The sequence below is a fragment of the Elephas maximus genome, chromosome 21 (genome assembly GCF_024166365.1).
Source record: "Elephas maximus indicus isolate mEleMax1 chromosome 21, mEleMax1 primary haplotype, whole genome shotgun sequence".
NCBI classification, from domain to species: Eukaryota; Metazoa; Chordata; class Mammalia; order Proboscidea; family Elephantidae; genus Elephas; species Elephas maximus.
In genome coordinates, this window is record NC_064839.1 from 48,781,270 (window position 1) to 48,807,275 (window position 26,006).

Genomic DNA, 26,006 nt, shown 5'->3' on the forward strand with positions numbered 1-26,006 from the left:
ATCATTTCCTTGCCTTCAACATCAATTTTTGCTTGGTTTGTTTCTTTTCTCCTGGAACTTTTCAGAGTGAGGACCTTTAGCAGGAAAAAACAATTTAACAAGATAGACATTTAGTTCAATAGAAGAAGTTTCCTGGTGTGAAAAAGTAAATTACAAAAAGGACTTTGCCTCTGAAAGATAATTAATAAAACCTTCCCATGTGATGACCAATCTGACATCTTGTCTAATGTCTGGCAGAGAAGAAAGTGTTGAGAGTTGCACAGTTAGAAGAAAATGTTCCACTTCACAGCAAGGCCAGGCAGGATCTGGTAATTATTTCTAAACAAGAAAAGGTCACAGTCTAGTTGTACAATTGACACAACGCTGCAACTGCATCGGTAACTATCGATTGTTGGTGTAGTCTTGGTTTAGATTTTCCTGATTTCATGGGTTAATACTGTCAGGAATATGGGCAATCATGGAGAGAATTCCTCTTGGCCATTTTGGGATAAAATTGTATTTACAGAACGTCTCCTTTCCCTGATATAACCTATTTTTGGGGTGGGGTAGGCTGAATAATGATCCCCCCAAAATAAACACATCCTGACCTGTAAGTGTTATTTTACACGACCAAAAGGACTTGCAGATGTGATCACCATACTTTTCACAAAAAATTCCCCCAAGTAAATAATGCACACACAAATGTGATGCACGGAAATGATGCAATTCGGTGAAACAGTTCTGGCGTTGCACACCCATGCATATACCATGCATATCTCGTTACATTTCCAGAGGCGAATTTCGGCCTCATTCACCACCTGTCTCCCATGTTACGGGTAAATCACTCCATTCATTTTCTTTGATCTCCTGCACGTGTATATAAAAATAGTCTGGAAATGTTACTTCTGATCGTATTTGTATAATAAAGGTATAAGCCACGGTCAAGAAGTCATGGATTGAGTTTGGTAGTCCCCCATTAATCAGAAAATAAGCATCGAAACTGTGCAACTGTTTGTATTAATTTCAGTTGATAATTACAGCATATCAGCCCAACAGTTGAATGGGAAAACCTTATCAGATCATCTTAGTGAAACCCTTAGGTTACTTTAGGTCTGCTTATTTCATAGCTTAATTATATCTTCTGGGTGTCAATGGAAGTCAGCAAAATGTAAAAAAAAAAAAAAAAAAAAGATTGGCATAGTGCAGTTGTGAAAATAACACACGGGGGCAGCTTTGTGTGGTTGGCAAGAAATGTATAACGTGAGCATTATTTGTGAAAAAATATCATAAGTCAAGGATCTTGAGATGGGAGATGATCCTGGCTTATCCAGTGGGACCATGTAATCACACTGCTGTTAGAGACAGAAGACTTAGAGACAGAAGGCAGTGTGAGGAAGGAAACTGAGGAACAGAGTGACAGAGGTAAGATGTTATCCTGCTGGTTTTGAAAATGGAGGAAGGAGACCATGAGCTGAAGTATGTAGGTGGGCTCCGAAAGCAAAAAAGGAAAAGAAAAAAGATTCTCCTCTAGGACCTTCTGAAGGAATGTAGTCCTCTGGACCCATTTTAGACTTCTGATGCCCAGAACTATAGGATTGTGTATATATATATATATATATATATATATATATATATATATATATATATATATATATATATATATACGTTGTGTTAGGACTGTTGTTGTTGTTAGGTGCCATTGGATTGGTTCCTCATAGTGACCCTACATACAACAGAATGAAATATTGCCAGGTCCTGTGCCATCCTCACAATCACTGCTATGTTTGAGCCCGTTGTTGCAGCCACTGTGTCAATCCATCTTGTTGAGGGTCTTCCACTTTTTTGCCGACCCTCTACTTCACTAAGCATGATGTCCTTCTCCGGTGACTGGTCCCTCGTGACAACATGTCCAAAGTACGTGAGACGAAGTCTCGCCATCCTTGCTTCCAAGGAGCATGCCAGCTGTACTTCTTCCAAGACAGATTTGTTTGTTCTTCTGGCAGTCCATGGTATATTCAAAATTCTTTGCCGATACAATAACTCAAATGCATCAATTCTTCTCGGTCTTCCTTATTCGTTGTCCAGCTTTCTCATGCATGTGAGGTGATTGAAAATACCATGGCTTAGGTCAGGTGCACTTTAGTTCTTAAGGTGACATTTTTGCTTTTCAACACTCTAAAGAGATCTTTTTTCAGTAGGTTAGCCCAATGCAATACATTGTTTGATTTCTCTAAGGCTGCCTCCGTGGGCGTTGATTGTGGATGTTAGGATTAGGTGGGCAGAAATATGTTACAGCAACCATGCAAAATGAATACACAGGGCATGCCTAATTTTGGGTGTCCCTGAAATGGAGCTGTGTTCATATAGTTTTATTTGGAAGTAGGAGTGAGGGTTGAGAGAGAAGCAGGGGAGAATGGGGAGCCAAAAAACAAGGGTGATCGTGGTCACTGCTGTTGACATGCAGGGCTCAATCCATCAGGATAGCTAAGAGATGTACGGATGTTGCTCAGAGCTGTCCACCAGGAAGAAAGTGGGCTGGGCATTTAGCCAGCCATGTCTCTCATGGACATAGGGCTGTCCCTGGGAAACTTAACTCATGGACATTTCCCAACTCCACTTGCCTTCACATCCAACAAGTAGGCAGTGTAGAAGAATGAGCAGAAACAGAGATAGGCGGATGTTAGGAAGCACTTGAGGGGCAAGTCTGAACTCACAGGGAACTGTCCACTGCCACTGTGGCTGAGACCTGAGGCTAGGTGGGGGGATGTGATACAGGCACCAGAGGCTGACTTCTCAAACCCCACACCTATTCATTTTGTAGGTCACCTAGCTGTTGTCTCCATGGATTGAAGGTTTTATGTGTAATCAGGCAAATCTTCAATGCTTAGCACATTGTTGTTACTGTTGTTAGCTGCCATTGAGTTGGACCCTGACCCATGGCAACCCCATACATAAATGAACAAAATGCTGCCTGGTGCTGTGCTACCCCCATAATCAGTTGTGAATTGGACTGTTGTGATCCATGGAGTTTTCACTGGCTGATTTTTGGAAGTAGATCACCAGGTCTTTCTTCCTCGGCCACCTTAGTCTGGAAGCTCTGCTGAAGCCTGTTCAGCATCATAGCAACATGAAAACCTCCCCTGATAGATGGGCAGTGGCTACACATGAGGTGCACTCGCCGAGAACAAAACCCGAATCTCCTACATGGAGTGCAAGAATTTTACCACTGGACCCCCAATGCCCTCGTTTGGTATATAGTAAATAATAGTTGACCAATTAAACTTCCTGGTATTACTAAGGCTTACCTCAGAGTGTCTCAGACTTTGCTTGGCATAAAGAAACAGGACTTATCTAGTGATTGATGCCACTAATTTTGTTACCAGAATTTTATAAATAGACATTAATTCCACTAACTCTGGAGCAGGCACAGAATCTAGCTTCTGCTAAGGACAGTGAGGCAAGTCTTCCAAAGTACATTAATTGCAATTCTTACACAACAGCATTTTTCCTTTTAAATTGTACACTAGAGCCTAGTTGATTAATCTAGGAATCTTAAGAGTAAAGAGTTTATTCCATTTAGACAGAAATTGCAGTTTCATTGAGTGGACCGTTTTTGGCTTCTGTTTTTAGCCAGACTCAACAAGGACATGCCTGGTTAGCTCAATCCTATTTTAGCGGCAACACATGACCTTCAAACAATCTTCAGAACAACCCAGAGCTTGTTGATACCTGCCACATTTTTCTGTTTCTTGAATTGGCATGCCTGGGGGTTTGCAGTTACTAAACTCCTACCTGGAGCGTTCTTTTTTATACTTTACCACTTAAAAAATTTAGTCATCTTTCAAATATGGCCCTCTCTGTGGCATGGCCCCAGTTCTTCTTCTCATCAAAAAAAGAGTATGGTGTTCCTTCTTTTGTATTTCTGTAATGCTTTATACATATCCCTTTATATTAATAAATAATAATACCGCTAGGTAAATTATTGTACCTACTATGTGCCAGTTCCTGTTCTAAACACTTTGGTTTACGTTCACTCTTTAAATCCCACAGCCAAGAGTGGTAGATAATATTATTGGCTTTATTGTATAAATGAGGAAACCAAGGCTCAGAGAAGTTAAGATACTTGCCCAAGGTCATATACCAAATAAATGGCAAAGGTGGGATGTGAACCCAGGCAGTCTAGCTGGAGAATCTGAGCTCTTAACTACTTTCTAATTAATTCTCAAAAATAGATATCTTTTGTATTTTACATTATATTATACTATATTATGTGGGGCCTTGGTGGTGCAGTGGTTAAGTCATTGCTAACCAAAAGCTCGGCGATTCAAATCTACCAGCAGCTCCTTAGAAATCCTATGGGGCAGTTCTACTGTGTCCTGTAAGGTGGCTATGAGTTGGAATTGACTCGATGGCAACAGATTTATATTATAATATTTGCTTATGTGTCTGACTTTCCTTATGCTATTGTTGTTGTGTGGTGGGATTATTGTTGTTAGTTGCCGTCAAGTCGATTCCAACCCATGGCGACCCCATGTGACTGAGTAGAACTGCTCCATAGGGTTTTCAAGGCTGTGACCTTTCAGAAGCAGATTGCAGGCCTGTCTTTTGAGGTGCCTGTGTGTGGGTTGGAACTTCCAGCCTTTCAGCTAATAGTCAAGTGTTTATCTGTATCAAGGGATTTGTCCATTTCTCCATGTCTAGCACGTAGTCCAGGCATGGCATATAATAGAAATTTTAAAAGCTGACTAATGAAAGTAATGAAAAAATGAACCTGACCTGCCTGTCCTAACAGCAGATTTAAAAACCAATAACTTGAAAGGAACAACTGCTAAGACAAAACAAAAAAAGACTATATGCTCAGGAAAGGAGCACTTAGGATGGTGATTTGTACATCGTGACTCTCTGACAGGCTGGCCAAAGGATTCCAAAATCTCATCCCCCCCGTCTCCTTCTTTTCCTTCCTCCTTCCTCCCTCTGTCTTCTCCTACCCCTCTCTCTTTTTTCCCACCTCTGTTTCCCCCTCTTCATTGATTTATTCAAATTTATATGCTAGCTTGCATTCTGAAAAACCCAGTAAATGGAGCCAACACTTTCTGGGTATCTACTATGGGGCCAGCTCCATGGTAGCCTGCATGAGTTTCCTAATGCTGCTGTAACAAATGACTGCAAACTCAGTGGCTTAAAACAACAAATTTATCATCTTACAGTGCTGGAGGTCAGAAGTCTGCAACAGGTCTCACTGGGCTAAAATAAATGTGTGGGTAGGGCTGTGCTCTTCTAGAGGCTCCAGGGAGAATCCATTTCCTTTCCTTTGCCAGTTTCTAGAGACCACCCACATTCCACATCTTGGGGCCACCTTACATTTTCGAAGCCAGTGGGTGGATCCTTCTCACATGGGATAACCCTGAATTTGTTTCTGTCATCACATCTCTTTCTCTGACCTCTGCCTCCCTTTTCCACTTTTAAGGACCCTTGTGATTACATTGGACCCACCCTTGTAGTCCAGGATGATCATATTAAATTCAACTGATGAGCAGCCTTATTTCCTCTTTTGCCATGTAACTTAACTTATTCATAGGTTCTGGGGATGTGGACATCTTTAGAGGCCATTACTTTACCTAGCAGATAGTCCTACTGTTTACATAATCTCATTAAAGCCTCCCAGCAACTGTTTGCTGTAGGAGGTCTTAAGCTCATTCTACCTAAGGGAACGTAGAACCTGTTCTAGGTAATGTAATTTGCCAAAAGTCAGAGGAACGGAAAAAAAAAAAAAAAAAACAGAATTTGAGCCCAGATTAATTTTGGTTTCTTGTCCCAACCTTTTCCAATATATGACACTTCTTTTTCATAATTTGAAGAAAATATGCTATATATTGGAGCCCTGGTGGCACAATGGTTAAGAGCTCAGCTGCTAGCCAAAAAGTTGGCAGTTCAAATCCATGAGCCGCTCCTTGGGGACCCTGTGGGGCGGTTCTACTCTGTTCTACAGGGTCTCAATGAGTCAGAATCAACTCGATGGCAACGGGTTTATGTTGTATATTAGGAGCCCTGATGGTGCAGTAGTTAAGTGCTCAGCTGCTAATCTAAAGGTTGGCAGTTTGAACCCACCAGCAGCTCCATAGGAGGAAGATGTGGCAGTCTGCTTCTGTAAAGATTTATAGCCTTGCAAACCCTGTGGGGCAGTTCTACTCTGTCCCATAGGGTCACTATGAATCGGAATCGACTTGACAGCAATGGGTTTGGTTTTTTTGGTTTATGTTGTATATAATTAAATTAGAAATAAGGACTTGATTGTTGGTTTCAAATGGTATATGGAAGCAACAACAGGACTCGCCAAACTAGAAGCTTTCTTCCCTATACTTTCTCAGGAATCATAAAATAATTTCCAAGCATCTGCTCCTTTAATGGCCAGCGGAGTGGCAGGTGTTTCATGTTCCTGGGGCCTTTGAACACCAGGAATATTTAAGGAGGTTAGACTCAGGGGGAGTGTGGATGACAAGAGCTTACACTCACAGCAGGGACATCAGGTATATATATGTGTGTGTGCTTATGTGTGTCTTTGAAGTTTTTTTTTTTCACTGTGCATTCCCAGTAGACAGTGCACATTTATAAACCCTTTGAGGACCCTGGATTTTTGTCCCTGGCAGGATAAAGAGTCAATCAAACTATGCTGCTATAACATTTTTATATCCTACAAGTCAGAGATAGTAGCCTTTCTTCCTCGCCAATATAAGTAAGAACCTCCAAGCTGATTCCAGTAGACTGACAAAACTAAACCAGAGGTGTTTTGTGGTGAGGATAAAGTGACTGTCCATCCACACTAATAGCAAAAAAGCAGGAGTTAGTGAAGGCAAACAACGAGGATCCTGGAGACACGAGCAAGTGGGTTTGGAAAATGCCATGTGGAGCTGGCTTAAGAGAGGATGAGATCTGAAGTTGTTCACAGCCTGTTAAGATAATTATTTGTGGCAGAAAGTTTCTCCCTTTTATTTATCTTTGCTTCTAAGACAGTTGTGTTAAGCTCTTTCTCAGTTCTGATATCTCTCTCTGGCTTCAGGGACATGGCTATAACATTAGTGGTTAGAAGCTCCTCTGCCCCTAGATGCACCAGCAGCTCAACTAGCTGCTGAAACAAAGAGCCCCAGATCTCAGTGACTTAACACAGAGGCTTGCAGATGCTTCTTGTAGGGTAGACCTCCAGGGTACCTGTCCTCAGAGTCATCAGTGACTGAGTTCTGGGCTCTTTCTATTTTGGATGACTCTGCCTTCTTGGGAGTCCTTTGTTTTTTAATTATATAGATAGGTATGGAAGACAGTTCAGGAGATTTCTGGGGCCAGACTTGGAAGTGGTTAATATCCTCTCACCCCAATTCTGTTGACCAACACTTAGTCATGTCACCAAAGTAACTGCTGAGAAAGAAGCACAAGGGCATGGGTGTCAACGTGACAAATAGCCAGAGACTCATAGCATGGAGGATTCTTAGCTCAAAGACCCTATTGCCACAATCTAAGGCAGAGATTGCAAACTCAAATGTTCAGAGGGCAAGGCAAGTGCATAACTGAGTCTAGTGAGCAGAGGTGGTTCCGTAGGCAATGGCAGAGACAAGGACAACTCGGAAAGGTGAACTCTGTACAATGCAATAATTCAACTTTTACAAAAGACTTCTCTGGCTAAACTAACCATATCTGCTGGCCACACTGGCAGCCTGTGGTCTGGAGAGGAAAAAAACCTTTCTCTGGAAACAAACTCCAAGTTGGGTATATTCTCCCTGTGAGGAGAAACATAAACCTGAAGTGTAGTGTTCTGCATAGCAGCAAAGAAATGCAAGCTAAAAAGAGAACCATGTATAAAGAAGGATGATGTCAGAATTTGCTATTCATACCTGAGGTTAGGGCAGTGGATCTGGCATGGAGAACAAGACTCTGGGCTGCCACTTCAAAGGGATGCTTGGTGTCCTGCAAAAGTAATACAATTCACCCCACCTCGGGCACTGAGGTCCTGATTCTGCAGTTGATCCCAAGATGCCAGTTGCCTCCTGATCCTGTACTCTCTAATTCAGTTCCTCCCCATCCCCCATTACCCTTTGAATATTTCTGAGCATTTTTATAGCAGTTTTATAGCAACAACAAAAGTACTGTTTTGATGATAATTTGTCAATGTCTACTCTAGGGGTATCAGTGAATCATGTATATTAGTTTAAACATAATGCATAAAATAATAATAATAGGACTAGCAAACATTTATTGAGCAATTACTATGTGTCAGGTATTACTTGAGTCTCTTTACAATAATTAACTAATTTAGTCCTCATAAAAAAAAAAAACCAAAACCAAACCTAGTGCTGTCAAGTGGATTCCAACTCATAGCGACCCTATAGGACAGAGTAGAACTGCCCCATACAGTTTCCAAGGAGCACCTGGCAGAGTTGGACTGCCGACCCATTGGTTTGTAGCCCTAGCACTTAACCACTATGCCACCAGGGTTTCCTTAGTCCTCATAATAACTTGTAAAATACCATTATTATTCCCATTTTATATCTGAGAAAACTGAGACGTAGAGGGTTGCTTACCTGAGGTTATCCAGCTGGCCAATGGTGGAACCAGGATTCATACTGAGCCACTGTGGCTCAGATGTGTGATTGCTGGTCTGTCTGAAACATGAATCTGTCTTCATAAGCTGGTGATGGTAATTTTCAAATAACAGAAACAACATGTGTTCATTCTGATCTTTCAAAGATGTATTAGTTACCTATTGTTTATGGGGTGCAAGCTAATGCGTAAATAAACAAAAGCACCATATAGGTGGACCATTATTGTTAAGGTATTAAGACAAATTTGGGATATCGCTCACACTGTATATTCTGGAAATGTTATAGAGGGTTGGAGGGAAAGTTGCCCAGTAACAGTGACACCTTCTCATGATATTGAAGAAGGCGCTCACCTAGTTTCGGAGTAACATCCAAGTACCAGTGCTTATGACAATGAGGGACATTCCTTCATATCCCACCACCAATCCTAGTGCAATTGACATTGATGAGTGGGTATGAGTGACAAAGATGATTCACAGGTATTGTTTTGAATTTTGCCAGAAAGTCAAGGGACAATAGCAGAAACTAGAACACTCCACCATGACGGACAATGAAGACATTTATATTTTTTCTAAATTTTAACACAGGGAAACATACGCCAGTTTTGTTTGTTTGCTTTTCTAGACTCTATGAATTAGTCTTTATATATATATATAAAATGTGGTTTTGTAATTTTGGAGATATGTTAAAGGAAACGCAGAGATGCAAAAAAGAATTCATGTGGAAGCAAAGAGCCTTTGTTAAAGAGATGAGTCTATATTCTTCTCCACTTAATGACATAATTTTTACTCGTTTTTGTGATCGAACTGGAAAGGTTCCATCTGTGGGTTTGCTTTCCCTGATGCCCCCGTATGAGATAAGACTATCCTGCATGCTGACTTTTATATGCTCCCAAAGGTAACTGTAGGGGCATTGGTGGTTCAGTGGTAGAATTCTCACCTTCTGTGTGACAGAGCCAGGCTCAAATTCTAGCCAATGTACCTTATACACAGCCACCATCCATCAGTGGATGTCTGTGTGTTGCTATGATGCTGAACAGGTTTCAGCAGAGACTCCAGACTAAGAAGAAAGGCCTTGTGATCTACTTCCAAAAATCAGCCAGTGAAAACCCTAGGATTATAATGGTCTCATCTGCACCCAGTCGCAGGAATGGTACAGGACCAGGCGGCAGTTCATTCTGTTGTGCGTGGGGTTGCCATGAATAGGAGGCTGACTTGATGGCCGCTAACAACAAAGAAACCTGTGTTTTCCATCAAGGAAGAATTTAATTTTGGTTAGTCTGTTAATTAAGTGATGATATATAAATGCCTCTGTCCTTCTTTGGACAATAATTTTACCTAAGGCTTATTGGCCACTTATCCTGTGTGGCACCATTCTCATTGCTTTATATGCATTATTCCATTGAATCTACACAATGTATTTCTTGTTTCCCACATTTTTCTAGATGAGAGAACTGAGGCAGAGTGGACAGGAAAAATGATCAGTCGCACAGCCAGTAAATGGCAGAGCCAAGATTTGACCCAAGTAAAATGATTCTAGAATGTATCCTTTCAACTATTACATTATACTGTTTCTCTATAAGCTTTGGGGAAATGCTTAGCAAAGTGATAACTGAATCCTAGGATTTTAATAAGTATTTGTGAATAAATGAATGTATGGATGAGTGAGCAAATGAATGAATGAGTGATTTGACTAGTTCTTACCTCAGTCAGTGACACCCGCTCAGGAGGGTAAATCATACTCTTATGTTTTAAAGCACTTAACCTGAATTTTGACTGGTGGATGAAATGACCCAAGAATTTGCAAAGACAAAGCTGAGTCTCTGACTGCCCTCCTACCACTCCTGCCATCCCTGATAGTCTGGAGTTGGAAAAGGTTTATTTTTCCTTTATGACTCCAGAGGAATCCTGAGTAGACCCTTCCAAGGAATCGGGACAAGACTGAGCTACCAAGAGACTAGTACCAATGGCAGGAACTCAACTCACCCGTAGTGATGGTAACTCCTCATGGCTAACTGTGCTCCCTCTCTGTCCTGGATTCTTATGCTCCGGATCCCTGGAGAAATGTCATCTCTGTTTTTACCTATGGGATGGAAGGTCTGTTGGCCTGGAATTTGAGGGCTGAATTAGCAAATTAGAAGGTTAAGGTATAACTGTAGACACCGGGTGCCTGGAGGAGACCTTTGAACATCTGATGTTTAACTGAATTAGCGTTGGCCAGTTATAGATTTTCTGCTTGCAAAATTGCCAGCAGGTCATTCCGAGTCCTACATCTGCATTCTGTAGATGTGTCGCATGGGATATCAGCATTACGATTTCTCCTGAAGTGATCCAATCAGGGCCTGCTTTTGACACAAGGGAAGATTTTACAAGCAGAACTGCACAGATGTTAGACTAGAATGTTCTTCCCCCTTTGATTTGAGAAAGATGATGTTGACCAGAATGATGACTCCACTATTTCAGTTTCTCTGTGTTTCTCATAGCAGCCATACCATGAACCTCTGGAGATTTATTCTTTCTTTTTTTTTTTTTTTAATTTGTGCTTTAAGTGAAAGTTTACAAATCAAGTCAGTCTCTCATACAAAAATTTATATACACTTTGTTGTATACTACTAATTGCTCTTTCCCTAATGAGACAGCACACTCCTTCCCTTCACGTCTCTTTTCGTGTCCATTCAGCCAGCTTCTGACCCCCTCTGCCCTCTCATCTCCCCTCCAGACAAGAGCTGCCAACATAGTCTCATGTGTCTACTTGATCCAAAAAGCTCATTCTTCACCAGTATCATTTTCTATCCCATTGTCCAGTCCCATCCCTGTCTGGAGAGTTGGCTTTGGGAATGGTTCCTGTCTTGGGCTAACAGAAGCACCACCGGGGTCCTTCTAGTCTCAGTCAGACCATTAAGTCTGGTCTTTTTATGAGAATCTGGGGTCTGCATCCCACTGCTCTCCTGCTCTCTCAGGGGTTCTCTGTTGTGTTCCCTGTTGGGGCAGTCATCAGTTATAGCCGGGCACCATCTAAGTTTGTCTAGTCTCAGCCCGATGTTGTCTCTGGTTTATGTGGCCTTTTCTGTCTCTTGGGCTCATAATTACCTTGTGTCTTTGGTGTTCTTCATTCTCCTTTGCTCCAGGTGGGTTGAGACCAATTAATGGATCTCAGACGGCCACTTACTAGAGTTTAAGACCCCAGATACCACTCTCCAAAGTAGAATGCAGAATGTTTTCTTAATTGGAGATTGATTCTTGCTATGATTCTTTAGGGTTCAGTGCATTTCAGAGGACTGGTATTTACAGAAGGAGCCCTAGTAACACAGTGGTTAAGCACTTGACTGTTAACTGAAAGGTTGGAGGTTTGAACCCACCAGTGGCTCCACAGGAGAAAGATGTGGCAGTCTGCTTCCATAAAGATTTACAGCTTTGGAAACCCTATGGGGCAGTTCTACTCTTTCCCATAGTGCTGCTAGGAATCAGAATTCAACTAGACGACAATGGCTTTGGTTTTGGTTTGGTATTAGAGTGGAGCCCTGGTAACACAGCTTCCAACCTTCCCTGCACTCCTTTGAGTTCTCTGGTGGGGATGATAATGAGTTTTCTGCAACAGCCTTTGTGCAGTAGTTGAAAGTGTGAGTTCTGGTATCTATGTTTGATTTTTCCCAGAAGTAGACTCTGAGTCAAATATCCAAGTGCAAGTAGTTCATTTGGGAGGTGGTCTCAGAAAATATCAGGAAGGGATGAGGAAAGAAAAGGCTACTAATGCAAGATAAGCCATCAAGCCAGCTATTGTTGTGGACAACTGGAGTTAAATTCCAAATGGAAACTAGAAGACAGAGGTATCCCACCTGAGGGGTGGGGGATTTGGGGTACTTACATACCAACTCATCAGTGATGGATAGAGCGCTGCTCCTGGAGATGTTAATTTCCAAGTGCTTTCACCCTGTGCCATTTCAGATAAAATGACCTTCCTCAGGTTTCAGAGAATTCTCTTAAACAAAGAGATACTGAGTCCTGCTTTGAAATGGAAGGCGTGGGCATGGGCAGACAGTGACCACGTGCTAAGTAAGAAGATAGTAAACTTAGATTCAAATCCTGGCTCTATCCTTCCTAACTGTCTGATCTTGGGCAAGCTTGTTAACCTCTAGAGTTTTATATCCTTCCTTTGTAAAACGCAACTTATAATAAAACCTACTTCTTGGGGTTGTTGTGGAGATTAAATGAGATAATGCATGTAAAAGCTTATGTAAAACTCGTTGCCTTTGAGTAGATTCTGACTTATAGTGTCTCAGTCATCTAGTGCTACTGTAACAAAAATACCACAGGTGGGTGGCTTTAACAAAGAGAAATTTATTTCTTCACAGTAAAGTAGTCTAAAAGTCCAAATTCGGGGCGTCGGCTCCAGAGGAAGGCTTTCTCTCTCTGTCGGCCTTCTCATCATTCTTTCCCTGGACTGGGAGCTTCTCTGCACAGGGACCTCGGGTCCAAAGGACACACTCTGCTCCCGCACTGCTTTCTTGGTGGTATGAGGTCCCCCCTCTCCACTTGCTTCCCTATCATCTCTTGTAAGATAAAAGGTGGTGCAGGCCACACCCCAGGGAAATTCCCTTTACATTAGATCAGTGATGTGACCTTAGTAAGGGTGTTACAATCCCACCCTAATCCTCTTTAACATAAAATTACAATCACAAAGTAGAGGACAACCACACAATACAGGGAATCATGGCCCAGCCAAATTGATGTACACATTTTTGGGGGGACATAATTCAGTCCATTACACATGGTGATCCTATAGGACAGAGTAGAACTGCCCCATAGGATTTCCAAAGCTGTAATCTTTGCAGAAGCAGACTGCCACGTCTTTATCCTTCAGAGTGGCTGGTGGGTTTGAACTGCCGACCTTACTTACAGTTAGCAGCCAAGCTCTTAACCATTGTGCCACCAAGGCACCTTGCTTGCTATATAGAAAAGGTAAAAAATGCTGTTTCTCATTTTTTAACTATTATGGAGCATCTTCTCTCTGCCAGGGTATATATTGAAAGATATATACCATGGCAGATATTGAAAGAGATAACCCCTATCTTCATGGTGCTTATATTCTTTGTTTACTAAACCTTAAGACTATTTCTTACCACATACTAAAAATTTCACGTTTCCCAGGACAGGGCCACATACCTTTGTTATAACACATGTAACTTTATTTCTGACACCTGGATGAAGTGTCCTAAGGATTTGGAAGGACAAAACTGAAACTTTTTAAGCAATTACAAATTTACAAATTTATAGTCACCAAATTTACAGAAGTATAAAGACATTGGTGAGATTAATTTTAATAATATATCTAGCCCAATATGTAAACTATTATCATTTCAACATGTAATCAATGTAAAAATTATTCACTAGGTATTTTCCTTTGTTTTTTTTTTTTTCTTTTTTGTATTTAGTCTTCAAAATCCAAGATGTATTTTACACTTAAAATAATCTCAATTTCAGATCAGCTACATGGCAGGAGCTCAGTAGCTACATGTGGCATATGGCCACCATATTGAATAGTGAAGTTCTAGTGGGCCCTACAATCTCTTTAGAAGTAACTTCAAATGGAATATTTTACTTTTCCTTCCCCCGTCTTCATAGATGACAGTGCTCCTTTGCATGTATGATATTGAAGTAGATTTTAGCCCAGGCATCATATGAAAATGACAGTTTCTGTAATGAAATTTCACACATGGAAACCATGGTGAGAATCTTAGCAGGTGTAAAAATTTGACAAAGTTATTTCTTTAACTGCAACTTAATGGAAACTGCAGCAGCTGTTCTCATTTGCACGTTTTCCAAATATCACTGCCAAAGCGAATTGTTGGCAGCCACAGAAGAAGTATCAACTTACCTCTTCATTTGGGAGATGAAATTACAACCTCAGCTCATTTCTAAGAGTCACAGATTTGGTAAAAGTTTGCAGGGCAAACACACAAGTTGCTATTAAAATATTGATGGCTTTGGTTTTCTCAGGTGCTGCTGCTAACATCTGCCGAAGATTTGGATTGCACTCCTGGCTTTCAGCAGAAAGTGTTTCATATCGAACAGCCAGCTGAATTCATCGAGGACCAGTTGATTCTAAACTGTAAGCAATGCCACTTGACAACACTTTAGGCCTGTTGTTATATTTGCATTCTCCCATGTCTAGGAATGTGTCTCAGTATGTGCTGTTTCTGAAGTGCTTTGTGATCATTTTTCGTATGTTGCTGCTTGACCCAGGGTGGAAGGTCTTGAATTAGGGCCTTGCCAGGTTTGAGGTGAACAGAGTGGTCAGTGCATCTCTCTCTTCAGTATTTCATCATTGGCAGGCATTCACTATCCGCCCCCAGGAAAGGGAACTATCAGCTTCCAACGTGAGTACTGCAAGGCGTACAGGAAATGAAATCCATTTCCCCTGGGCAGACCCCTCAGAACAAAACCATTGCCTTCCTGGATTGGTGTCCTAGCTAGAGTTTCTCATATATGAGATCACAATAATGGTGAGAACAGGATTGTGGCATCTGGGAATTTTCAGGCACCAAGATTCAGAACTCTTTTTATTCAGGCTCATAAGATGGTCTTCAGAAAGATTCAAAACCTTTATTGGCTGTTATGTGGATTAAAATAAAATTCTACACAATTCCAACTAATTTCTTTAAAAGGTATACCTCTCCGGTCTGTGACTATAATCTCTTCCTATTTTTAATGTTAACATTGTATTTTGCTAAATGTTTAATAAGGACAGTTTTAGGGCAATTGATTTTAAATTGACAGTAGACAAATAACCATTTAATTGTAGGCCCTTAAGTACCATTCTTTAACATTTGGGGATGGGTGATATGAAAATAGCGATTTCATTGGTTGGATGCTCTAAGTCCTTTTAAGGCAGGTAATTGTACATTTGCCATTATGGTCTCAGGTGTGCCTTCCAGGCTAGCCACGTTCCTTCATGCCTGGGCTATGTGGCTGGCATGTTTAAAGAAAAAGTGGGAGTGGGGGGAACCCTGCTTGATTGGATTTTCCTATGTGGCTGGAATACAATTTAAAGTTGAAAGGAACACAATAATGAAGATGCAATGTCGGGCACCAAGGGAGCTGTCCAAGGTGAAGCTTCACACTTTGATGCAATTACACCAATGAAATTATTGCAATAATTAGAGTCTGTCAGGACTCAAACAAAGAGCAAATTCCAATACATGATTTCATGTTAATTTGATCCCTGAGCATGACTGCTGGATCAGGCTGTCAGGAACCCTTATTTGTTTTTTGATTATTGTGTTTATCAGAATCAATATATTTCAAATGGAACTTGGTTTAAGAGAACAATTTTTCTGCCTCTCCTCTCCTCTGCTCTTTTCTCCTCTTCTTCCTTCAATCGTCTCTCTTTTCTTCCACCACGCCCCCCCTCCCCCCACCAAGCTGTTATCCCAAATGGCATCTATATTACCATGCTTGGAAATAGGAAACCACCCTGAGTATGGAAATTAATAGAGTTGGTATGCAAAGCAGGCCCATAAATGTGATTGCTTCTGTAGTCTTCACGACACCAAACAGCTTTTAATTCACCGCTGAGAAGCTGGAAACAATCATACTTTGAAGAGGTCTTTTTAATTCTAAGCTAGACCATACTGTACATTCCAATATCACAGTTCTGTGTGTGTCTGTGTTTTGTTTTAGTTTTTTTTAATTCCCTAAGTAATTAAGTGGGTTACCGTTGTTGGTTCTGTGTAAGTTAGTAAATGCTAAATGGAACTGGGTTGATTATCAATGATCGCCCATTCAGGAAAAATCAGTGGTATGGGAATTGAGGACATTTGAACTTTTATATTTGTGTGTGAGCTGTTGGGTCAGCAAACTCTGATCAGCCCCCTCTCAGTAAAAACTTATGATCATGCACGTTACTGGAGCCCTCATACCTGTGGTTATAATCCCATTTGGGAGTGAGTCTTCTTTGTTATGTTAAGAGGCTTTATCAGTGTAGGGAATATGTTAAGCCAATCACCTTTTTAAAAATTATATTGTGCATTATGTAAAAGTTTACAGTGCAAATTAGTTTCTCATTCAAAAATTTTATGCACAAATTGTTTTGTGACAATGAATGCAATCTTTGCAATGTGTCAGCACTCTACCCCTTTCCCTCCCCACCCTAGGTTCTCTGTGTCCATTTATCCGGTTTTCCTGTTTTCTCATCTTTGCTCTTTGGCAGGTGTTGCCCTTTTGGTCTCATATACTTGACTAAACTAAAAAGCATTTTCCTCACATGTGTTATTGCTTTTTTTTATAGGCCTGTCTAGTCTTTGGCTGAAAGGTGGAGTTCAGGAATGACAGTTCTGATTTAGCAGGGTGTCTGGGGGCCGTAGTCTCAGGGGTTCCTCCAGTCTCTGTCAGATGAGTATGTATGGTCTTTTTTTCTGTGTGCGAATTTGAATTTTTTTCTACATTTATCTCCCTCTCTGTCCAGGATCCTCCATTGTGATTCCTGTCAGAGCGATCAGTGGTGGTGACTAGGCACCATCTAGTTCTTCTGGGCTCAGTCAGGTGGAAGCTCTGGTCCATGTGGCCCATTACTCCGTTTGACTAATATTTTCCTTGTGTTTTTGGTTTTCTTAATTCTCCTTTGCTCCAGATGGGATGGGACAAACAGATGTATCTTAGAAGGCAGCAAGCAAGCTTTTCAGACCTCAGATCCTACTTACCAAAGTAGGACATAGAACGTTTTCTTTATAAACTATGTTATGCAAACTGACCTAGATGGCCCCAAGACCATGGTCCCCAGCCCTCATTAACGCAGTCCCTCAAGGTGTTTGTATGTGTCTGAGAAGCTTCTATGGCTTTGCCTTGGTCAAGTTGTGCCAAGTTCCCCTATATTGTGTGTTGTCTTTCCCTTCACCAGTTACCTCTTCTCTACTACTGAGCTAGTGATTTCCTTTCCTCATTCCTTCCCTCCCTCATAACCATCCAAGATTGGTTTCTTCAGTGTGTAAGCCTTTTTGTCAGTTTTTATAATAGGGGTCTCATACAATATTTTTACTTTTGTGATTGACTTATTTCACTCAGCATATTGCCCTCCAGATTCATCCATGTTGTGAGGTGTTTTGCAGATTCATCATTGTTCTTTATTGCTGCATAGTATTCCATTGTGTTATACATGCCATAATTTGTTTATCCATTCATCTGTTGATGGGCACTTCGGTTGTTTCCATCTTTTTGCTATTATGAATAATGCTGCAATGAACATTGTATGCATATATCTTTGATATTTCTATTTCTAGCTTTTTAAGGAGGTGCCATATCATTTTCCATAGTGGTTGTACCATTTTACACTCCCAGCAGCAGTGCATAAGAGCTCCAATCTCCCCGCAACCTCTCCAACGCTTGTTATTTTCTGTTTTTTCGTTACTGTCCGTCATATCGGGGTGAGATGGTATCTCACTGAAGTTTTGATTTGCCTTTCTGTAATGGCTAGTCATTGCGAGCATTTCCTCTTGTGTCCGTTAGCTACCTGAAAGTCTTTTTGGGTGAAGTGTTTGTTCAAATCCTTTGCCCAGTTTTTAATTGGATTGTTTGTCTTTTTGTTGTTGATGTGTTGAAGTATTGTATAATTTTTAGAGATTAGACCCTTGTAATATATATCATAGCAAAAATTTATTTTCCAGTCTATGTGTTCTATTTTTACTCTTTTGGTGAGGTCTTTCGATGAGCATAAGTGTTTACTTTTCAGGAGCTCCCAGTTATCTAGTTTATCTTCTGGTGTTTGTACATTGTTAGTTATGGTTAGCATTCCATTTATGTCATGTATTAGGGCCCCTAGCATTGTTTCTATTTTTTCTTCTGTGGTCTTTATTGTTTTAGGTTTCATATTTAGGTCTTTGACCCATTTTGAGTTAGTTTTTGTGTATGGTGTGAGGTACAGGTCCTGTTTCATTTTTTTTGCAGGTGGACATCCAGTTTTGCCAGCACCATTTGTTAAAAAGACTGTCTTTTTCCCATTTAATGGACTTTGACCCTTTGTCAAAGATCAGTTGAGCATAGGTAGATGGATTTATGTCTGGGTTCTCAATTGTGTCCCATTGGTCTATATAGCTGTTATAGTTCCAGTACCAGGCTGTTTTGATTACCATGACTGTATAGTAGTTTAGAGATCAGGTAGTGTGAGATCTCCTACTTTGTTCTTTTTCTTCTGTAATGTTTTACTTATCCAGTTCCTCTTTCCTTTCCGTATAAAGTTGGTGATTAGATTTTCAGTCTCATTAAAGAATGCTGCTGGTATTTGGATTGGGAATGCATCGCATCTGTAGATGGCTTTGAGTAGGATTGACATTTTCACAATGTTGTGTCTTCCTATCCATGAGCATGGTATGTTTTTCCATTTATGTAGGTATTTTTTGGTTTCTCTCAATAGTGCTTTTTAGTTTTCTTTGTATGGGTCTTTTACTTCCCTGGTTAGATTTATTCTTAAGTGTTTTATCTTTTGGGGGCTATTATAAATGGTATTGTTTTCCTGATTTCCTTTTTGGAGTTCTCGTTGTTAGATGTATAGGAACCCAACTGATTTTTTATATATTGATCTTATATCCTGCTACTCTGTTGAGGCTTTCCATTAGTTCTAGTAGTTTCCTTGTGGGATCTTTGGGGTTCTCTATGTATAAGATCATATCATCTGTGAATAGAGATAGTTTTAGTTCTTCCTTTCAATTATATGTTCTTTATTTCTTTTTCTTGTCTTATTGCTCTAGTTAGGGCTTCCTGTATGATGTCAAGTAGGAGTGGTGATAAAGAGCACCTCTATCTTGTTCCATTCTCAAGGTAATCCTTTGCACATCTCTCCACTGAGAATAATGTTTGCTGTTGGTTTTGTATAGGTGCCATAAGTCAGAATTGACTTGATGGCAAAGGGTGCAGGGCCCTTTATTGTGTTTATTAATTTCCCTTCTATTCCTATTTTACTGAGAGTTTTTATCAAAAATGGGTGGTGGGCTTTATCAAATGCCTTTTCTGCATTGATTGACATGATCATGTGATTCTTTTCTGTCCTTTTTTTTCTTCCATGGTCTTTATTGTTTTAGGTTTTACATTTAGGTCTTTGACCCATTTTGAGTTAGTTTTTGTGTATGGTGTGAGGTACAGGTCCTGTTTCATTTTTTTTTTTTTAAAGATGGACATCCAGTTTTGCCAGCACCATTTGTTAAAAAGACTGTTTTTTCCCCATTTAATGGACTTTGGTCCTTTGTCAAATGACCCTCTAATGTTGAACCATTCTTGCATACCTGGTATGAATCACATTTTTTTTTCATGGTCTATTATTTGTTTGATATGATGCCCAATTGTATTGGGCAGAATATTGTTGAAAATTTTTGCCCTTTATATTTATGAGAGATATTGGTCTGTAATTTTCTATTTTGTGTTGTCTTTTTTTTTTTTTTTTAACCTGGCTTTGGAATCAGGGTTATGCCGGCTTCATATAATGAATTTAGGAGTATTGTTTCCTTTCTATGCTCTGAAATAGTTTGAGCAGCACTGGCGTGAGCTCTTCTCTGAATGTTCGGTAGAATTCTCCAGTGAAGCTGTGTGGGCAAGGGCTTTTTTGTTGGGAGTTTTTTTTTTTTTTTTTTTTTTAAGTGGCCTCTTCATTCTCTTCTTATGGGTCTGTTCAGATTTTCTATCTCAGTTTGTGTTTGTGTGCGTAGGTAGTGTGTTCCTAGAAATTTGTCCATTTCCTCTAGGTTTTCAAATTTTTTGGAGTACATTTTTTCACAGTATTCTCTTATAATCCTTTTTATATCAGTTGGGTCTGTTGTAATGTCCCCTACCTCATTTCTTATTTGGGTTATTTGCTTCCTCTTGTTTTTCTTTTGTCAGTTTGGCTAATGGCTTGTCGATTATGTTGATCTTTTCAAAGGACCAACTTTCAGTCTTGATGATTCTTTCTATTGTTTTTCTGTTCTCTATTTCATTATTTCTGCTCTAATCTTTATTATTTCCTTTCTTCTGGTGCCCATGTGCTTCTTTTGCTGCTGTCTTTTTATGTCTTCAAGTTGTTGGGCTAACATTTTGATTTTAGTACTTTTTTTTTTTTTTATAATTTTTATTGTGCTTTAAGTGAAAGTTTACAAACCAAGTCAGTCTCTCACACAAAAACCCATATACACCTTGCTACACACTCACAATTATTCTCCCCCTAATGAGACAACCTGCTCTCTCCCTCCACTCTCTCCTTTCGTGTCCATTTCGCCAGCTTCTAATGCCCTCCGCCCTCTCATCTCCACTCCAGACAGGAGATACCAACATAGTCTCAAGTGTCCACCCAATCCAAGAAGCTCACTCCTCACCAGCATCCCGCTCCAACCCATTGTCCAGTCCAATTCATGTCTGAAGAGTTGTCTTTGGGAATGGTTCCTGTCCTGGGCCAACAGAAGGTCTGGGGGTCATGACCACTGGGGTCCTCCCAGCCTCAGTCAGACCATTACGTCTGGTCTTATGAGAATTCGGGGTCTGCGTCCCACTGCTCTCCTGCTTCCTCAGGGGTTCTCTGTTGTGTTCCCTGTCAGGGCAGTCGTCGGCTGTAGCTGGGCACCATCTAATTCTTCTGGTCTCAGGATGATGTAGTCACTGGTTCATGTGGCCCTTTCTGTCTCTTGGGCTCATAATCGTCTTGTGTCCTTGGTGTTCTTCATTCTTCTTTGATCCAGGTGGGTTGAGACCAATTGATGCATCTTGGATGGCTGCTTGCTAGCATTTAAGACCCCAGACGCCACTCTTCAAAGTGGGATGCAGAATGTGTTCTTAATAGATTTTATTATGCCAATTGACTGAAATGTCCCCTGAAATCATGGTCCCCAGACCCCTGCCCCTGCTACACTTGCCTTCAAAGCATTCATTTTATTCAGGAAACTTCTTTGCTTTTGGTTTAGTCCAATTGTGCTGACCTCCCCTGTATTGGGTGCTTATCTTTCCCTTTACCTAAAGTAGTTCTTATCTACTATCTAATTAGTGAATGCCCCTCTCCCACCCTCCCTTCCCCCTCTCGTAGCCACGAAAGAATGTTTTCTTCTCAGTTTAAACTATTTCTCAAGTTCTTATAATAGTGGTCTTATACAATATTTGTCCTTTTGCAACTGACTAATTTCACTCAGCGTAATGCCTTCCAGGTTCCTCCATGTTATAAAATGTTTCACAGATTCCTCACTGTTCTTTATCAATGCGTAGTATTCCATTGTGTGAATATACCATAATTTATTTATCCATTCATCATTTGATGGGCACCTTGGTTGCTTCCATGTTTTTGCTATTATAAACAGTGCTGCAATAAACAAGGGTGTGCATATATCTGTTCGTGTAAAGGCTCTTATTTCTCTAGGATATATTCCAAGGAGTGGGATTGCTGGATCATATGGTCGTTCTATTTCTAGCTTTTTAAGGAAGTGCCAAATCGATTTCCAAAGTGGTTGTACCATTTGTCAGTCCCACCAGCAGTGTATAAGTTTCCAATCTCTCCAGAGCCTCTCCAACATTTATTATTTTGTGTTTTTTGGATTAATACCAGCCTTGTTGGAGTGAGATGAAATCTCATTGTAGTTTTGATGTGCGTTTCTCTAATGGCTATTGATCGTGAACATTTCCTCATATATCTCTTAAGTACCTGAATGTCTTCTTTAGTGAAGTGTCTATTCATATCTTTTGCCCATTTTTTAATTGGGTTATTTGTCTTTTTGCAGTTGAGTTTTTGCAGTATCATGTAGATTTTAGAGAACAGGCGCTGATCAGAAACGTCATAGCTAAAAACTTTTTCCCAGTCTGTAGGTAGTCTTTTTACTCCTTTGGTGAAGTCTTTGGATGAGCATAGGTGTTTGATTTTTCGGTGCTCCCAGTTATCTAGTTTTTCTTCTACATTCTTTATAATGTTTTGTACACTGTTTATGCCATGTATTAGGGCTCCTAACATTGTCCCTATTTTTTCTTCCATGATCTTTATCATTTTAGATTTTATATTTAGGTCTTTGATCAATTTGGAGCTCGTTTTTGTGCATGGAGTGAGGTATGGGTCTTGTTTCATTTTTTTGCAGATGGATATCCAGTTATGCCAGCACCATTTGTTAAAAAGACTGTTTTTTCCCCATTTAACTGTTTTGGGGCCTTTGTCAAATATGAACTGCTCATATGTGGATGGATGGATGTCTGGATTCTCAATTCTGATCCATTAGTCCATGTATCAGTTGTTGTACAAGTACCAGGCTGTTTTGACTACTGCGGCAGTGTAATAGGTTATAAAATCACGTAAAGTAAGGCCTCCCACTTTGTTCTTCTTCTTCAGTAATGCCTTATTTATCCGGGGCCTCTTTCCCTTCCATATGAAGTTGATGATTTGTTTCTCCATCTCACAAAAGAATGTCATTGGGATTTGGATTGAAATTGTATTAAATGTATAGATCATTTTTGGTAGAATAGACATTTTTATAATGTTAAGTTTTCCTATCCATGAGCAAGGTATGTTTTTCCACTTATGTAAGTCTCTTTTGGTTTCTTGCAGAAGTGTACTGTAGTTTTCTTTGTATAAGTCTTTTACATCTCTGTTAAGATTTATTCCTAAGTATTTTATCTTCTTGGGGGCTACTATAAATGGCATTGATTTGGTGATTTCCTCTTTGATGTTCTTTTTGTTGGTGTAGAGGATTCCAACTGATTTTTGTATGTTTATGTTGTATCCCAACACTCTGCTGAACTCTTCTATTAGTTTCAGTAGTTTTCTAGAGGATTCCTTAGGGTTTTCTGTGTATAACATCATGTCATCTGCAAATAGAGATACGTTTACTTCCTCCTTGCCAGTGTGGATGCCCTTTATTTCTTTATCTAGCCGAATTGCTCTGGCTAGGACTTCCAGCACAATGTTGAATAAGAGTGATGATAAAGGGCATCCTTGTCTGGTTCCTGATCTCAGTGGGAATGTTTTCAGGCTCTCTCCATTTAGGGTGATGTTGGCTGTTGGCTTTGTGTAAATGCCCTTTATTATGCTGAGAAATTTTCCTTCTATTCCTATTTTGCTGAGAGTTTTTATCATGAGCAAGTGTAGAACTTTGTCAAATGCCTTTTCTGCATTGATAAAATTTTCTGCATTGATCAATTGATAAAATCAGGTGATTCTTGTCTTTTATTTATGTGATAGAAAAAATGGATTACATTAATTGTTTTTCTAATGTTGAACCATCCCTGCATGCCTGGTATGAAACCCACTTGGTCATGGTGAATTATTTTTTTGATATGTTGTTGAATTCTATTGGCTAGAATTTTGTTGAGGATTTTTGCATCTACATTCATGAGGGATATAGGTCTGTAATTTTCTTTTCTTGTGGTGTCTTTACCTGGTTTTGGTATCAGGGATATGGTGGCTTCATAGAATGATTTTGGTAGTATTCCGTCTTTTTCTATGCTCTGAAATACCTTTAGTAGTAGTGGTGTTAAACCTTCTCTGGAAGTTTGGTAGAACTCTGCAGTGAAGCCATCCGGACCAGGGCTTTTTTTTTTTTTGTTGGGATTTTTTTGATTACCTTTTCAATCTCTTCTTTTGTTATGGGTCTATTTAGTTGTTCTACCTCTGTTTGTGTTAGTTTAGGTAGGTAGTGTGTTTCTAGGAATTCATCCATTTCTTCTAGGTTTTCAAATTTGTTTGAGTATAGTTTTTCATAGTAATCTGATATGATTCTTTCAATTTCAGTTGGGTCTGTTGTAATATCACCCATCTCATTTCTTATTCGGGTTATTTGCTTCCTCTCCTGTTTTTCTTTTGTCAGTTTGCCCAGGGGTTTATCGAGTTTGTTGATTTTTTCCAAAAAACCAGCTTTTGGTCTTGTTAATTCTTTCAATTGTTTTTCTGTTTTCTATTTCATTTAGTTCAACTCTAATTTTTAGTATTTGTTTTCTTCTGGTGCCTGTGGGTTTCTTTTGTTGTTCTCTTTCTATTTGTTCAAGTTGTAGGGATAATTCTTTGAATTTGGCCCTTTCTTCTTTTTGGATATGTGTGTTTACTGATATAAATTGGCCTGTGAGTACCGTTTTTGCTGTGTCCCAAAGGCTGTGATAGGAAGTGTTTTCATTCTTACTGGATTCTCTGAATTTCTTTATTCCATCCTTAACGTCTTCTATAATCCAGTCTTTTTTGAGCAGGGTATTATTCAGTCTCCAAGTGTTTGATTTCTTTTCCCTGCTTTTCCTGTTATTGATTTCCACTTTTATGGTCTTATGGCCAGAGAAGATGCTTTGTAACATTTCAGTGTTTTGGATTCTGCTAAGGCTTGCTTTATGACCTAATATGTGGTCTATTCTGGAGAATGTCCATGTGCACTAGAAAAGAAAGTATAGTTGGTTGCTGTTGAGTGGAGTGTTCTTTATACGTCTACAAGGCCAAGTTGGTTGATTCTGGCATTTAGATCTTCCGTGTCTTTATTGAGCTTCTTTCTGGTTGTCCTGTCCTTCACTGAAAGTGGTGTGTTGAAGTCTCCTACTATTATTGTGGAGCTGTCTATCTCACTTTTCAATGCCGAGAGTTTGTTTTATGTGTCTTGGAGCCCTGTCATTGGGTGCATAAATATTTAATATGGTTATATCTTCTTGGGGTATTGTCCCTTTTATCATTATATAGTGTCCTTCCTTATCCTTTCTTCTGGATTTAACTTTAAAGTCTATTTTGTCAGAAATTAATATTGCCACTCCTGCTGTTTTTCTGATTGTTGTTTGCTTGATATATTTTTTTCCATCCTTTGAGTTTTAGTTTGTTTGTGTCTCTAAGTCTAAGGTGTGTCTCTTGTAGGCAGCATATAGATGGATCTTGTTTTTTAATCCATTCTGCCACTCTCTGTCTCTTTATTGGCGCATTTAGTCCATTTACATTCAGAGTAATTATGGATAGGTATGAATTTAGTGCTATCATTTTGATGTCTTTTTTTGTGTGTTGATAGTTTCTTTTTCTTGCTTGATTTTATGTGCTGTGTAGATTTTCTTTATATATTGTCCTTTCCTCATATTTGTTGTTGTTGATTTTGTTTCTGCTGAGTCTGTATTTTTCCATTGTATTTTATTTTGATGAGTAGGATAGTTTGTCTCCTTTGTGGTTACCTTTTTACCCCTATTTTTCTAAATTTCAAATTAAGTTTTATTTCTTTGTATCGCCATGTCTTCCTCTCCATATGGAAGGTGTATGTTTACATTTCTTAGTCCCTCTTTATTATTTTAACATTGTCTTCTTTTATATAATAATATCGCCGTTACCCTGTGTTTGGTTTTTTTTTTTTTTTTTTAATCTTGCTTTGTTTTTTTGAATTTCCCTGTCTGGGTTGACTTCTGATTGCTCTGCCCTGTGTTCTAGTCTTGGGTTGATACCTGATATTTTTGATTTTCTAACCAAAGAACTCCCCTTAGTATTTCTTGTAGTTTTGGTTTGGTTTTT

General features: G+C 39.7%; 1 protein-coding gene across 2 annotated transcripts in view; it reads left to right on the forward strand.

Moving 5' to 3' along the window:
• Positions 1 to 26,006, forward strand: part of CDH13 (cadherin 13) — a 1,228,073-nt gene that overhangs the window by 222,433 nt on the left and 979,634 nt on the right. For both annotated transcript variants that reach the window (XM_049863997.1, XM_049863996.1), the window contains exon 2: positions 14,564 to 14,675. In XM_049863997.1, the coding sequence (XP_049719954.1) occupies positions 14,564 to 14,675 (112 nt within the window). The remainder of the gene's footprint in view (positions 1 to 14,563; positions 14,676 to 26,006) is intronic.